General features: G+C 42.5%; 1 protein-coding gene across 6 annotated transcripts in view; it reads right to left on the bottom strand.

Moving 5' to 3' along the window:
- PDGFRA (platelet derived growth factor receptor alpha) overlaps positions 1-17,278 on the bottom strand; it is a 48,913-nt gene that overhangs the window by 20,893 nt on the left and 10,742 nt on the right. For all 6 annotated transcript variants that reach the window (XM_081509138.1, XM_081509408.1, XM_081509500.1 and 3 more), the window contains 10 exons: positions 16,542-16,859; positions 12,673-12,933; positions 11,522-11,652; positions 7,694-7,865; positions 7,412-7,601; positions 4,792-4,907; positions 3,713-3,839; positions 2,291-2,484; positions 1,489-1,583; positions 1,146-1,278 (listed from right to left, as the gene is read on the bottom strand). In XM_081509138.1, the coding sequence (XP_081365264.1) occupies positions 1,146-1,278; positions 1,489-1,583; positions 2,291-2,484; positions 3,713-3,839; positions 4,792-4,907; positions 7,412-7,601; positions 7,694-7,865; positions 11,522-11,652; positions 12,673-12,933; positions 16,542-16,859 (1,737 nt within the window). The remainder of the gene's footprint in view (positions 1-1,145; positions 1,279-1,488; positions 1,584-2,290; positions 2,485-3,712; positions 3,840-4,791; positions 4,908-7,411; positions 7,602-7,693; positions 7,866-11,521; positions 11,653-12,672; positions 12,934-16,541; positions 16,860-17,278) is intronic.

The raw sequence follows: 17,278 nt of genomic DNA on the forward strand, positions 1-17,278 counted from the left end.
TGTTGGTTATCCGTTTTAAAATATCAGTGTGTACATGTCCATCCCAAACTCCCTAAGTATTCCTTCCCGGGTCGTGCCCACTCTTAAAGAGTGTGTAGTCTAAAACAGATGTTTCTGTCAAGCCAGGGAAAGACTTGGCTCCTAAAGGGCACTGAGAGCCCACAGTGCCGCTGACTGCACGTCTGCCTGGCTGGAACTTATTCCTGCAAAGGTACCACTTCCCCAGCAGCTCGACAATACACAGAAGCAGAGAGACACAGGAACACCTCTTGGCAATGGATGTTGTCCCCTTTTCTCCATATTTTATTACTTTTTAACTTCCCTAAGCTCCTCACCTTTTGTAAAACAAGGGAGAAAATATAATAAAGCAAGCTTAGTTCTCAGACATAGGTATTTGAATGAGAGAGGCTAGGGTGTCTTGTTTGATCTCAGTTTAAGTAACTTTCTAGGAAGACCTAATTTGGCTGCTTTCTGGAATAAGACAAGTAGATAATTTAAAAATGCCTTCGGCATCCTCCAAAGTACAGTTAGAATATTCATGATGACACAATCTCTAGCTCTTACCTTCATTTGTCTTTGTCCTGTTTTCATTCATTTAGAATGTAATTAAAAAAAAAAAATCTTGACTAAAGTTTCCTGTACTTGGTCTCGACCCAAGACTGAAATACTTGAAAAATTTTTCATGTTTTGCTTTAAAATGTAAAAACCTATATTGTTACATTCTATTTTTAAAGAAGTATCTACTACATGCTCAGGAGGTACTGGGTCAAAACATATTTTTGGATCGTCCTCATTCATTTTTCATCTGTTCCTTTTTCGTCACAGAAATTCATCTCCTTTCCAATGGGTATCATTTCCAAAACAAAGCCACTCCGATGGGTGTCTCCCTGTGGTTGCTTCTTCCTTTGTAAAATTTTCTTTACCTGTAATTTGCTATGGACGGAGGTTTAAAAAAAAATCATCACAGTGATCCGACTGACTCATTTTCAAAGGCAGAAAAATATTTCCAAAAGCCAATTTCTAACACCTCACTCTTAGTAAGCACAAGTTCAGATCCTTTCTTCCTCCACAGGCCTGCAAAGAGTAAAGTTGTGGACAAAGCAAAAGGAGGCTTTGGGAGATCACCCAGCAGGGCAGGAGCTTACCAAGTACGAGCCCATCTCTTGGAAACTCCCATCTTGAGTCATAAGGCAGCTGCATTGGGTCCACATAAATGTATTCATGTCCATCGGGGCTGATTGATTCAATGACCCTCCAACGGATTTCATACCTTGGTTTCTGTAAATGACAAGGACAGGTAATTGGTGAATGACCAACGTCAGAAGATACCAAAGCTTAACCATGGCAGCCAAGTGACTGACACGGAAGGATTCAACAACATTCACCCATCATGTAGTTACTGAGCTCCTTCTCTGTGCCAAGCACTGAGCTACGTTGCTCTTCTTATTCTTATCAGTATGGATTTTTAGTTCTTTAAAAAATATCTACCTGTTTCCAAATGACGACCAGGACAATGAGTGAGATGATCACAATCACCAACAACACCAGGACTGCAGCCGCCACAGTGAGCTCAGAGCGCAGAGCTAGAGGACAAGAGATGGGGCACAGTGGAGAATTTGCACAAATTCGCAGGAGGGCAGGAAGGCAGGGTGGCCATTTCTGGGCTGGAAATCTCTCTGTACTGGTGAAGAAGCCTAAGGGCTGCCTGGCTCATTTAGGGAATGGACAAGATCATCTCTCAATTATCTACAAGCATAAGACTACTCCAGTTCTTCCCCTGGATGGACAAGGGACAAAATTCAGCTGGGAACACAATACTTCCTCCAAGGGTGCTTTGGAATGTGAACTGGAATATAAAGACTGATAAATGAGGCTGAGCGATGGCATTAGTACAGAAGCTTAAGTGTAGTGTATTTTGAAAGGTTGCTATATACTTATGTTGCTTTTGGCTTCACTAATTTTTTTCTTTTTTAAGAAGTCAACCTGTCTCAACTGTTATAAGGAGCAACAATGCAGAAGATCCTCCTTCCCCATCCACCATCACCATGCCAGACCAGACAGACTGGGTAGCTATACGCTTATAGACAAACAAAATCCCAAGGGGCCTCAGAAAGATGCAGTTTGAGATCTGAAACTAAAAGAAAAGGCTCCCACACAGATGCCCAGAGAAGGCCCTTTAAGAGCATCTGGACCTTCAGTCCTATAGGACCCCATCTGGGATTCAAAGTTCCACCTAAGGGAGGAAGGGCTCAGCTGAAGACTTAGTTGTCCTGACCCATGAGCTACTCACTGGGAGCCACCAGCTTCAGCTCTCGGCTTTCCACCCCGAGGAGGTTCTTGGCCATACACCGGACTGCAATGGTCTCCTCCACTTTGGCGAACGTCACCTGGCCTTCCACTGTGCTCCTGTCTCGGGGGTGGACCTCTGTGATGATGTTTGAAACGTTGTTGGCCAAAACTGTCCATGAAGTTTCATTGTTACATCTGGAGAGAGTAAAAGGCATAGATATAGAGCCCATTGTGGGGAGTCATGAGGGTGGAGCAGTGAGAATCATTTAAGACGGCAAGCAGCGCTGACCCTGTCTGCATTTGCAAGGCTACAGGTTGATATTTTAGGTGCAGATTAACCTTAAAACTTGTTCTCCAAGAGAGAATAACCTACATGTGGGTAATTAAAAGTTAACTGTTGGGACTTGCCTGCAGGTCCACTGGCTAAGACTCTGAGCTCCCAATGCAAGAGACCTGGGTTTGATCCCTGGTTAAGGAACTAGATCCCACATGCCCCAACTAACAGCTGGCATCTAAAGATCCTGCATGCCGCATGCACATGACCCAGCATAGCCAAATAAATAAAAAAAAATTTTAAGTTAACTGTTTAAGAAGGCAAGGCAGAGACAAACAAGTTCAATCCAACAGAACTACCTGTCACAGGCCTTGAACCCCTGAGGAAACTGGACTTCAAGAATATTTAATTATCCCAATGTCCCACCCTTCCAAAAAAGGCCTGGTGCTCTCCCTTTTCTCCACCCACACTGTGGGGACTCCCTCAGGTATAACTAGGATTGGATCTAGAATCCAGCCCTAGTCTACATTCAAGACCAGTGCCTTTTGGCCTCGGGTGCCAGGGAGAGGAGTCTCAGCCTCCAAGAGAAGCTCAGAGGCTTTGGAGCACAGCGGGCACCCCGGGAAGGAATGCAAGCACACTGCTCAGGTGCCCACTGGAGAAGGTCGAGGAATGAGGGGTGGAGGAGCGACTGGCGAGTTACCTCCCACCACACAGCAGGTAGAGAGAAGCCCCCTGGGCGGTACCTTCATGCATGTTCACACGCCAGGCTAGCCACCAAATAAAGTTCACCAAAGACAAAATGTGAGATGAAAACGTGGGCCAGGGTAGGAAAGATGATCCTCTTAGAGCAGGTCTTTAAATTCGTGCTCTTTTCAGATTAGAGACCCTTTGAGAATCCGCTGAAGGCTGTAGACCTTCTTCATGCAGCTATTCATGAACACAAAAGCACACGCACATGCCTACACATGCACACACACATACAAGGTCCATGTTTGGAACCCTCTATTGTAGTTTATGAGACCTAGGCCAAATAAGAACCACAAATTCTAAAAACAGAGCCAGCCAAAGAAATAAAATGCATCTGAGGTTCTTCGTGCCAAGGAAGAAACATCCTGACCACAAAAGAGAAAGGAATGTGTTCCATACTTCTTAATATCCTTGCAAACCATCCACTCGATATCAGGAAGAGGGGTCCCTTCAGCTGTGCATCTCACAGTCTGGCCCCCGTTAGAGCCATGGTGATCGTCAATCAAGTCCAGTATGGAGGATGGAACTGCAGGAGGTGAAAAGAAATCAGGACTGGATGGTTGGCATACCAGAACTTTGGGGAACTACCAAGTGGAATATGAGTTCAAAACTTGTCCACAAAACATTTGAACCTATAAATCAACCAACCACCCAGCAGGGAGCTAAGACCAGTGGTGTGCAAAGTAACACTCCAGTTTGTTGGATCCAACAGATCCAACTGGTTAAGAGCATGCTGAAGGCATCTGTGCCCTGTGGTGTTTTAAATCTGGTGTAAAGAAAGCAAAAAGCCCCTGTGTTTATTTGACTTGAAAGACAAAGAGGCTCTTAGAATTATATTATAGCTTGGGAATCAGCTTATAGATTCATCTAAATGGTAGGCTCTAAAGCAGCATTTACCACAGTGCAATATTATTATATTTTAAAGATTCTTTTTTGTAACCAGTGATCAAATAAGTTAGAAATAGGCTAATACTTGTATCACAGATTGACCGTGAGTGTCAAATGAGCCTACCTAGGACAGTACATGGCCCATGGTAGGTACTCAGTGAATAGGTGCTAAACTGGAATATTAACAGACTTGGGCACTCCATTCTGGGAGGGGCTTCTATAGAGGTCTATAAGGAAAACTAGGTACAAAAAGCCAAAACACTCTGGAAGAACCTAAGGTCACCTGGACCAAAACATATCATTTCACTCTTTCCAGAACTGGAGGTACCTAATTGAGAAATAGGGGGTAAGGAAGCCATTGGAGCCTAGGAATTCCAAGTCAGACAGCTCCAGACTAGCCTGGAACCTCCCAGAATTATGTGAATTCATAAGTCCAACAGAGCTACACCTGACACCCACACCCCCTGCTTCTCCCCTGAAAGGGCTGCTTTCCCCTCCATGACCTGTGGGGACAGAGCCAGGCTCTCCCCGGGAGACTCTCAGTCACCCACCGACCGAGTTGGAGTTATCTTTATCTGGCCCTTACAAACCTTGAGTCAAGAGTTCAAAAGTATAGCTCTTCACATCATCTTCATTTTGAACTACAATAGTATAATGGCCGCTGTCTTCTTCCTTTGCTCGGATCAGCTTTAATTTGCTTCGATAACTTAAAAGAAAAGGATTGTGTTTCAGCAAGGAGTAGCCCAATAAATTCCGATCGTTAAGCAATTACCATTTTCAATTCAAATGTTGTTAAAAAATATCTTGTCTGTATGATCGCTTTCCTGGGATTTTCCTTATACTGTCTATGCATTGAAGGTCTGAACTGTAGACATTTCATTCTTAAACAGAAGACCAGACAATCTGAGATGAGCAATAGCTTATGTGGCTACAAGAGCAGTCAGCTCTGCTAAGGCCTGACTTCTAAATGGGAAAAAACAAACCCTACCAGGTTTCCTTTTATTTGAATCCTGGATTTTTATGTTTAAGAAGAAACTACTTGCCAACACTGTTAAGCAACTATACTCCAATACAAAATAAAAATAAATACTTGATTCCCCTTAACATCCATCATATGAGTGATTCAGCCAAATACTGGAACATCCTTGGAAGAAACAATAAAGACACTGTCTCTGTATTCATACGGAGAGGTCACTGGGGTATAAAACTCCTGCTTGCTTGTATTTGCTTAAAAAACTCTAGAAGGTTTCATTAGAAACCTTCCTAACAAAACTAATAAAGGTATTCCTTGTGGGTGGGGAGGAGGGGGTACCAATGCATACAAGGACAGGAGAGGAGTGAGGCTTCTTACAATGCACTGTCTTTAGGTGTGAATGTTTTTAAAGTGCAAGATGCATCTTAAAAAAAAAAAATAGAGAAACATTTGCTTTCATACCTCATTAAAGAGAAGTTTCTCCAAAAGACTGCTTACACATATAATAAATGACATCTCGTCGTGTGTGTCTGTGTGTGTGTGTGTCAATAAAGTATTTGCCCATCTGACTGTCCTTTACAACAGTGTGGAAGAGCAAGCGGAGTGAGAGGAAGAGTGCTGGTTATGGAAGGAGGAGACCTGGGGCATTACTGAAACTCTCCAAGCCTCAGGTCCCTTATGGGTACCATAAGGGATAACTATATGCAAGGCATAGAGTCATTTTGAGAATTACATGAAATAATCTATATGAAAGCATTTCAGAGGCTCCAAAATAGCCTGCAAATGTCGAGTCTTCTAGCCAAGACACTGGATGCTGGGAGATGTGATTAGCACACTGGGCTGGCTTTCCCTCTGCTGCACCAAACTGAACACCTCTGGAATGGATTTCTTTAGAGCCACCTGGCTGCCAATGACCAGACAGTCTGCCGTCATTCATTTTTTGCACTTGTCCAGCCAAGGAAGCTGTGAATCCACTAGTTAGGGAAACCAGATACCCCTCCATCGTGTGCATCCTTACATTCCCTGGCCTGTCATGGGGACCAGAAGATGTGCCGGAGGAAATCAAAATACACCTTCAGAGACAGCTCTCCTGGACTGCTCCACTGACAACTACCGTCTGGCCATTGCTACTGATGGTAGCTTGCAGACAGCCCTGGGTGTCTCCAGTGTTGGCTATGCTGGAATCACCCTATTTCTCTCCGGCCTCACAGCCTAGTATAAAGTTAAACACTGTCCACTTCTCTGTGTTCCTACATTTCGTGTCTTAGAAAGCCTTCCAGATTCAGTATCCCATGTATATCACTGTTCCACAGAGGTAGTCACATTCCATTTTCCCAGATGTTGCTTCTCAGTTACACATGGAATCCAGTTCAGAAAGAAGGAAGCAAATCCTGAAATTAAGTGAAGTAATGGCAGAGGTTCTATCTTCTCTTTCCTGAAGGCTTGAGATAGAGGATTTTGTCTCCTTCGGAAGGTTTCTGACAAAGATGCAGGACTGGATTAGCTAGGCCCTTCAAGAGGGATCTTCTGCTCTCGGATTCTAATCAGAGTTTAAAGCTGCAAGAGACCTCAAAATATCATCCAGTTCCTCATCTTGAAGGACATATGGTATTATTAACCCTACATTATAGATGAGGAAACTGAGGCTGAATGGTGACTTACACAAAACTCCACCACTAGTTAAGAGATGACAACAGTCTACAGCTCCTCAGAGAGCAAGGATCCAAACTATCCATTGTACGTTCTCTCCTAACCAAATTTACTCAGACACTACTCCTATTTCCCATGAAAACCTCACTGGGGCAAATGTGTTTCAGATTAAGCCAATGATGTTGTGTTTCATGTAGGCATATGTAATAACTGTCCTAGAACTGGAATCACCATACATGTGTACTTGCAATATGGGTGATGGATATCAAGGAATACATATGAAACCCAAGTGGGTCCAATTTTACTTTCTTTCCTCCACCCCTTGCTGAATCCAGGAACATGTCTTTCATTGGGAGCAGAGATTTTTCAGTTCTTTCTTCTCATTTCATTGTTACATACTTACCAACATACTATTATTGCATTGCAACATTATCACGAAATGTACCTGATTTCGAGTATCTCCTATTTCTGATTGCTAAATTTTCTATATTGACTCTTGTTTGGGGTCAAAAGACACACACAAACCTCAGTCTATCTAAGAAATACAATACAAAGAAAAGGCAAACTTGAGAAGGGTGTTTCTTTACCTTATTTCCTGAATCTTTTCTATGTCAGTGGTGATCTCCGTGAGATTCTCAATCAGAGTCAGGTTGTCCTTCAGCCAGGTTATCTTGGGAGGAGGATAGGCCTGCACATCCACCACAAAATGCTTGACTTCATGCAGGTTGACAGCTTCCAACAGGTTAAAGTTGGGTTTGATTTCAATAAATCCTTTCTCTGTATAGGGAAGAGTTTCCATTAAACAATGATCACCTCATGGTGGATCCCGAGCAGCATGGCCGATGGGCATTTTAGGAAGCAGAGTGTACCGTGAACAGAAATGGTGACGTTCCTCATCTTTTTGACCTCCTTGGTGGCCTGGTGGGCAGCACATTCATAATCTCCACTGTCTTTCACCGTGGCCTCAGGAACCCTCAGAGTGTACACCAACTTGATGGACGGGAACTTGGTTTCCTCCAGCCTCGTGATGCCTTTGCCTTTCTACAGCAGAAGGGGAGGAAAACTGACTTTAACAAGCTGTTTCCTAAGAGCGAACCCCTGTGTAAGTTATGGACTCAGAGATGATGATGCACCAGTGTGGGTTCCTGGATTGTAACAAGTGTACCACCCTGTGGGGATATAAATGGGGGAAGCTGCTCATGTTTTGAGCCCAAGGAGCAATCCAGGAAATCTCTGTACTTTTCACTCAGTTTTGCTGTGAATTTAAAACTGCTCTAAAGGGACTTCCCAGGTGGTCCAGTGGTTAAGACGCCATGCTTCCAATGCAGGGGCCTGGGTTCAATCCTTGGTCAGGGAACTAGATCCCACATGCTGCAACTAAAAATTCCACATGCTGCAACAAAGATCAAAAATCCCGTGTGCTGCAACTAAGACCCAGTGCAGCCAAATGAATATTTTTTTAAACTGGTCTAAAAAATAATGTCTAATAAAAAATATTTTTAGCCATGTTCCTTTGAAAATCCTGTTTTGAAAGGATATTTAATGACATAGTAAGGTGTTTGTGCTATACTGCCACAAGGAAGAATATATAACAAAGCGCTATTTAAAGTGTTGCTGCTGCTGCTGCTAAGTCGCTTCAGTCGTGTCCAACTCTGTGCGACCCCATAGACGGCAGCCCACCAGGCTCCGCCATCCCTGGGATTCTCCAGGCAAGAATACCGGAGTGGGTTGCCATTTCCTTCTCCAGTGCATGAAAGGGAAAAGTGAAAGTGAAGTCCTCCGTCCATGGGATTTTCCAGGCAAGAGTACTGGAGTGGGGTGCCATTGCCTTCTCCGATTTAAAGTGTATCTATTAATTATTACATTTATAAAGTATTTAAAGGACTTATCTCCTTAAAATTCTAATGAGGGTGGTTCTGGAAAGTGGCTTTTCATCTATTTCTCTAAATTTTAAAGTTATAATAAGCCTGCATTTTTTTAAAAAATACCAAACAAAAACTATGATTTATAAACCAATACTTAGATTATATATTTGGGGACCAAACAGCACACAGTTTGGTTTTGAGGGGAAAAAATTATCTCCAATAAATTAAAAGAAGCATTTATGTTTTAAGGATTAAAGGCATCAAATATGGGCTTCCTTGGTGGCCCAGTGGTTAGGAATCCACCTGCCAGACTTGCCTGGTGATACAGTGGATGAGAACCTGCCTGCCACATCAGGAGACATAGGTTTGATCCCTGGGCCAGGAAGATTCCATGTGTCATGAAGCAACTAAGCCCATGTGCCACACTACTGAGCCCAGGCTCTACAGCCCATGCACTACAACTACTGAAGCCCTCGCGCCTTAGAGCCTGTACTCAGAGACAAAAGCCACCACAATGAAAAGCCCGTACACTGCAACAAAGAGTAGCCCCTACTTGCAGCAACTAGAGAAAGCCTGTGCAAAGTAACAAAGACTCAGCACGGCCATAAATACAAGAATAATTAAAAAAAAAAAAGGATCCACCTGCAATGCAGGGGAAATGGGTTTGATCCCTGGTCTGGGAAGATTCCACATGCCACAGGGCAACTAAGACCACAAGCTGCAACTACTGCAGCCATTGAGCCTAGAGCCCATGCTCTGAAACAAGAGAAGCCACTGCAATGAGAAGCCCTCACAGTGCAACTAAGAGAAGCCTCTGCTCTCCCCAATTAGAGAAAGCTTGAGTGCAGCAACCAAGACTCAAAGCAGCCATAAATAAACAAATAAAGGAAACTTAACAACAAAAAAAAGTTTCAATAAAAAATAAAAATAAAGACAATCAAGTATGAACAGAAAAATCAGATAGCTTTACATTTTGGGGAAGATGTATACCTACTGGTCTACGAATGTCTCTTCAGTACATGAGGTTATAGGGCAATATGTGAAAATGTCCAAGTTTCAATCAGATGCCCCAGGGAAAAAGGAAAGTGGCAGCCAAAGCATGGGGGAGAGAAATGGAAAAAAGGAGAGGTACTATCAGATGTCAAAAAGAGTAAGGAGCAGAAATTTGCAAACTAGGAGTGAAGGGGGAAAGACCATATATATATACATATATGTCTATATATGTGTATATATATATATATATATACATATATTTATACATAGATGGTTTTTGCTCTCCATAAGGGCACTGTATTAAACACTGTTAAATGGTTTCTGCATGGGACCATCATGGCCTTTTACACACAGTTCATACACACTTACCATGATGGGTTAGAATGAATGAGAACTGGACTTAACATACACACACCAATACATATAAAATAGGAAAACAACAAGGACCTATATATAGCACAGGGAACTATACTCAATATTTTGCAATAATCTATAATAAAAAGGAATCTGAAAAAGAATATATATTTTTTATATATATTTATATAACTGAATTACTTTGCTGTACACCTGAAACTAACACAGCTTTGTAAATCAACTATACTTCAATAAAATAAAAAAAGAATGAATGAGACACTGTGTGTAAATTCCCAGGGACCAGAGATGACACAGTGGCTCCCCTTCCCCATCTTCACTCCTCCTTTCTTCTTTCAGTGGATGGGCCAGCTTCCACCAGAGAGCTTGGGATTCAGCAAACATCACTAAATCTTTATTGAATAATTCAAGTTATGCCTGTTCACTGAAGGAAAGTTATGCATAGAAAGACCAGGCCAGGAATTCCCAGGCAGTCCAGTGCTTAGGACTCTGCGCTTCCACTGCCAGGGGCCTGGGTTTGATCCCTAGTGCCGCTGCGAGGTACAGCCAAAATAAATACACAAATGAATTTTTTTATAAAGGAATTGCCCTGGTGGTCCAGTGGCTAAGACTCTGTGCTCCCAATGCAGGGGGCCCAGGTTGGATCCCGGTCAGGAACTAGGTCCCACATGCTGCAACTAAGAGTTTGCATGCCACAACTAAAAGATTAAGACCTGGCTCATATTGGAGAAGGCAATGGCACCCCACTCCAGTACTCTTGCCTGGAAAATCCGATGGATGGAGGAGCCTGGTGGGCTGTAGTCCATGGGGTCACGAAGAGTCAGACACAGCGACTTTTCACTTTCACTTTTCACTTTCATGCATTGGAGAAGGAAATGGCAACCCACTCCAGTATTCTCGCCTGGAGAATCCCAGGGATGGTGGAGCCTGGTGGGCTGCCATCTATGGGGTCGCACAGAGTCAGACACGACTGAAGCGACTCAGCAGCAGCAGCAGCAGCAGCATATTAAAACAAAGGCAAGACCAGGCAGGCAAGAAGCAGAGTATCATGGGTGTCCACAAGGCAGGGAAGCAGGTGAGCAACATTATCCAATGCCTCAAAACTCAAAGGCATGGGAGCCAAGAAAAGGAGAATTCATGACTTTAAGCAATCAGAAAGTTTTAAAATTCATTTGTGTTTTGCTTTGCTAATTTTTGGTCATTATCTTGTAGCCATATAACCTGCCTATCTGATGAATAAAGAGCACTCAGTGTGAAATCTCTGTGCATTCTGAAGGGCCTGGTTCAGCTTTCATCATCTCAGACTCTCCCATTGCTCTAAGAGCCACAACATCCTCTTGTCAGAGTGTGTATCAGAGATGGAAAGCTAAGGTCAAGAGGAGGTCAGTGTCGTGCCCCATGAGCGATAGGTCTTAGAAGCCCTACAGTGATCCACTCCCTGCCACCAGGAGCCTTGAGGGTACTTACCATTTGTCCAGGGTAAGTCCATTGAAAGTCAACCACCTCGTTGTTAAAGACAGTGCAAGTGACCACAATCGATTCGCCTGCCTTATATACAGTCTTAGGAGATTCCATTTCCAGATCAAGTTTTGATGTTGCTATTTAAAGAAAGAACAAACACAAGAACCTAAATATCCAAAGTATAGTCAGGATCTTACAAGGTTTGAATGTTTAAAGAAGATTCTGAAAAATAGTTTGCAAACAGCTTTGATCAAGACAAAATTTTGAAAATCTCAGAAGCCTTGATCTGCATTGACATGCATAATTTGGCATAAAGTAAAACACATACCCATATATACATATACACACATGCAAAACAATAACAATAGTAATAATAAATTTCAATTTGCCAGAAGACCACATTTGCATACCCAAGCATTTGGGTGCATTATGACTGCAATCACTTTTATCGACAGATCAAGCCTTCACTTTCCTAGCCACTAGCTCCTATCCCATCACTGATTTATTATCTTCTTCTCTCCCATTCTGCTCCCCAGTTATTCTCAGCATTTCTAGAACCTAGCATGGAATCTGGCATAAAATAAGCCCTTCACAAGAGTTAAATGGCATGCTTTCGCTAACACCATACCTGCATGTAAGTGCTCTATAAATGTGTTGGCCCAAGCATGGTTTATACATTCCCAATTGCATTAACAACTCACATCAAAGGGATGAAGTCGACAGCTACCAGCTTTTCTCAAAATCACTTTCTGAAGTTATTAAAATTAACCTAGAAGTCCAACCCCCACAGGTGTGTGTTTGTAGTTAAGGCCTTTGTAGTCAGGAATGTGACTAAAACAGTAAGAGGCTTATGCAAGAAAAAAAAAATTCCTTACAGTATACTGAAGTTAACTGATGAAACATGAGATCATACAGGGATAGGAAAGATTTTGCCTTTGGTAATGCCAAGCTTCATATTATTACAGCCACAGAGATCAGCTTAACATTGTAGGTTCAAGGTGGGGTTAACCTACCTTTAGGAGGTTAATGCCAAGTCCCCATATCAGAATTTGGGGGCTCCATCACTAGAGATTAGGACTTTAAAAGAAAATTCTACATGCATCTGATGACTTTGCCTGTACCTCTTATTTAGAGAAGGTAAGAGAGGGCACAAGTACCTGTGTAAGCATAAACATTGAATGGAATGGTCTGGAACTTCTTCCCTCTGACCGTGGCCTCACAGATATAGAGCCCAACAGTGAAGGTTCCCTTAAAGCCTTGTCTGCTGTCATAGGAGGCATGCACTACCCCCTCACTGCTGAGTAAGGTCACCGGAGTCTCAGGATCAGTCGTGCGGCACGGGATGATGACCGAATCTTCATCCTCCACGATGACCAAGGAATCTGTCATTCCTAGAGGTACAAAGGCTACATCTGGGTCTGACATTTGGAAAAGAAAAATGAAAAACACATTAAGGATTAATTTCACCTTCACACATATACGCAGAAAAATTACTTCTTTGGCATTAGTCATATTAGGTATGAATTTTACCTTTACTCATAAATCCAGAAGTGTCACCCCACTGACATTTGTCATCCTAACAGCTAGAAGGTGATTTTTTAAAGTATGAACAATACCAAATTGCCCGTGCCTTCTTAAAAAATACTGAAAACAAATATAAATGTTGTCAGAAATGGAGGTCAAAATTTAAACTACAAAACACAAAACAAAATGGGCATTAAAATAATCAAGTCTGAAAAAAAAATCATCAGATCTGCTCAAAACATGAGAAAATACTCATAATTTTTGAATTATGAAATGCTTTTTACAATGCCTATGACCTATAGCTGTATTACTTGAAAAGTAGTACAGAAAGCTACTAAAAACATAACCTCTCAAATAATAAATAAAATGTATAATTCCACAGCCTGAGAATTTTCTTTTCAAAAGAAAACCAGCTATTTAAACTACTTGGTAATAAGCAGTGCGAGTTTCCAGCGTAAGTTTCACAAAGGATGCACAACTCTAGATAATTGCAAACAAGATCTCGAGCAATGCAGAGCCTGGCTGGATGATGTTTGTGCTGGGGCAAGGGAGGAACAGGAAAAATCTCTGGACAATCTTAGGCAGATAGAGACTCAGTACTTTTAACAAACCCACCTTCCTACCACTGTCTTCAAAGCAGGAGAGCATTTATGTGAGAATGACAATGGGTGACATTCTAGACATCTATCCCTTTTGAAACAATTTTTTTTCAGTTGTTAGGAAAGAAAGTTGATACTGATGAGAATGTCAGAAAAGAAGTGAAGAGGGTTTAGATCCATAGTTACAGAAAACAGAAAAAGGTGCCAATTTTAAACTTTTTTTTTTTTGGCTGTTCCATGAAGATAAGGGATTTAGTTCCCTGACCAAGGATCAAACCCAGGCCCCCAGATGTGGAAGCTCAAAGTATTAACCAATAGACCTCCAGGAAAGTTCCAAGGAGCCAATTTTAAAAACTTGAAAAAGCAGAAAGGTAGGAAGATATACTTCTGAAACTCCCTTACTCAATGTCTGCTAAAACAACACAGACGGCAAGAGCTATAAATGGTTTATATCCTTGTTTATTAAAGCCAAGTACTTTAGTTTAGGGGCTTTCTAGGTGACACAGTGGTAAAGAATCTGCCTGCCAATGCAGGAGATGTGGGTTCAATCCCTGGGTCGGGAAGATCCCCTGGAGAAGGAAATGGCAACGCACTCCAGTATTCTTTCCTGGAAAATCCCATGGATAGAGCCTGGAGGGCTACCATCCACAGGGTCGCAAAAAAGACACAACTTAGCAATTAAATAAGACAAGGCCAAAATTCTAATTGCATTCCCCTTTAATTCACCCATCTATACACTAAAATTGCTATGACTTGAATTTGTTTCTGGAGTTCCAAATTCCTGAACTCTATTAGCAAAGATTCCAAGAAACAAAGCCGCAAAATAACTTCAGGTTAAAATATACAGTTTGATCTAGAACACATCAGCCAGAGTTTCCTTTAAAGTTCAAGTCTTCCCTACCATCAGGTACTACTTTTGCAATGCAAGATCCAGGTTCAATCCCTGGGTTGGGAAGATCCTGTGGAGAAGGGAATGGCAACCCACTCCAGTATTCTTGCCTGGAGAATTCCATGGACAGAGGAGCCTGGCGGGCTACAGTCCACAGGGTCGCAAAGTGTCAGACATGACTAAGTGACTTTTACTTTTCACAGATATAGAGACAAACATAGATCATTACAAAGGAATGCCCAGAGAATGCCAGGTGGGTGGTAAACCAAATGCATCTCAAGCTCATGGCTAAGTCTAGCTGATTAGGGTGTCTGCTGCCAGGAAGCACCCACATTCTGCCTGACTCTGAAATCCATCCCAACCTTAAGCCGTGCCCTCCAGAGATGTTTCCAGACAAAGACTGTGTGGAACTGGGTCTCCTTAGACTGGAGGACTCCCAGACCTTCTTTACACAGAGGTCTAGGACTCATCTACCCCATCTTCCTTCCCTCTCTCCTTCACTCAGGGTCATACTTGCACTGCAGGCAGACAACTCTCCCAGCCTCTGCTGGATCCCTTCTCTTTTTCTCTCTTAGCCAGTGAACCAGTGAAGTTGCTGAGTCGTGTCCCACTCTTTGCAACCCCATGGACTGTAGCCTACCAGGCTCCTCCCTCCATGGAATTTTCCAGGCAAGAGTACTAGAGTGGGTTGCCATTTCTTTCTCCAGGGGATCTTCCCGACTCAGGGATCGAACCCAGGTCTCCCACATTACAGACAGACGCTTTACCATCTGAGCCACCAGGGAAGCCCTTCTCTCATAAGCCTCTCCTTTAATACAACCCTTGCATATTTAACTCCACCCTACTCCTATGCTGGCATTTGCTTCTTGGAGGACAAAACACAACACTGACCAGAATTTTTATTAGAAAGAAGAAAATCCATTCCAGCTCATTAAGGTTAAATACAGGCACACCTTGGTTTACTGCACTTTGCTATATTGTGCTTCACGGATACTGGGTTTTTCACAAATTGAAAGTTTGTGAACACTGCATCAGGAAAATCTATTGGTGCCATTTTTCCAACAGCATTTGCTCACTCTGTGTCAAATATGGGTAAATCTTATAATACTGCAAATGTTTTCATTATCATTACATTTGTTACAGTGATCTGTGATTGGCGATCTCTGAGGCTACTCCTGTAAAAAGATTACAACTCACTGAAGGCTCAGATGACGGTTAGTATTTTTAGCAATAAAATATTTTAAAATTAAGGTAGGTACATTGCTTTTTAAGACATAATGCTATTGTACACTTAACAGGCTACAATGTGGGACTTCTCTGGTGGCCCAGTGGTTAAGTCTTTATGCTCCCAATCCAGGACGCACAGGTTTGATCCTTTGGTCAGGGAACTAAGATCCTGCATGCCACATGGCATGGCCAAAAAAGAAAAAAAATGCTACAGAAGTGTAAACATCCAATGCACTAGAAAACCAAAAATAAAAATAAAAATAAAAATTTGTATGACTCAATTTATTGCAATTCACTTTATGTTGGGAGTCGGGAACCAAATCCACAATCTCTCCGAGGCATGCCTGTATATGTTTTCTTGAATTTGAAAAATATCACAGTTATTTGGAAGCCATTATAATGAACTATAAGCCACTCCGAGATAAGGCCTATCTAACTAATTTTTGTGTCCCCAACACTTAGCAGTGCCTGATACCCAGTACATGCAAGTAAGTATTTGCTGAACTTGATCAAAATGAATAGAAATGAGTACATTTCAGATTTTCCTCACAGTGCCAATAAAAGATGCCACAATGAAATGGTTTTCAAAACTTAATACAGTTCTAAAATGTTAGCAATGAATATTTCTGGATGATGACATGACAAATGATATTGATTTAAGCTTATGTGTTTGTAGTTTTCAAATTCTCTCTGATAAATATTTATTATTTTTATACTTCTAAAAACTTTCATACAATTAACAAGCAAAACAGGACAAGCCTGGTCCGGGGGGACCCAGGCAACTCACCTGGCACGTAGATGTAAATGTGTCTGCCCTCGATCTCATTCTCATCCATCTGCGTGTGGTTGTAATAGCAAGTGTACAGCCCAGTGTGGGCCGCCGAGGCACTGACCACTTCCAGTACCGTCACAAAAAGGCCACTGTTGTTCTCCTCGTTTCTGATTTCCACATCGGGGTACTCTTCTTCAGACATGGGGTACTGCCAGCTCACTTCACTCTCCCCAAAGCATCTCAGAGAAAAGGATGAATTCAGCTGCACAACCCTCTCATTTTCATTGGGCAGGATGGAGGGTAATGAAAGCTGGCAGAGGATTAGGCTCGGCCCTGTAAAAGGAAACACACTCTGAATAGGATGCAGCCCGAAAGGACGGTCTCACCCAGAGCAGCCTCTATGAACAATGACCATTTCTACGCAAAAATTCGTTAGCCTGGATGCCCATGAAAGGCCCCCCATTATGAACAGCACCGCATCTGCTGAGAGCAGCAAACGCTCCAAAGGCCTCAATAGCCCTGTCCAGCCCCTGCTGGGCTCACCCTTCCAAACACTCCAATGGACAGAGGATGTCTCACTCCAGTTCCATATCTGAGACTCTTACGTGTGACCATGAAATAGCACAAGGTGGCATAAGCTCAAGCTCATATGGGCTCTTTACTGTCTGCGTTCCCTATGGACAGAGAAAAAGGCTGAACAAAGCACAAGGCAGATTTGTGCTCAAGAAGTACGCATCTCCCGTTTCTCACAA

The sequence above is a fragment of the Giraffa tippelskirchi genome, chromosome 1 (assembly GCF_054371585.1).
Source record: "Giraffa tippelskirchi isolate mGirTip1 chromosome 1, T2T-mGirTip1v1.2.pri, whole genome shotgun sequence".
Taxonomy (NCBI): domain Eukaryota; kingdom Metazoa; phylum Chordata; class Mammalia; order Artiodactyla; family Giraffidae; genus Giraffa; species Giraffa tippelskirchi.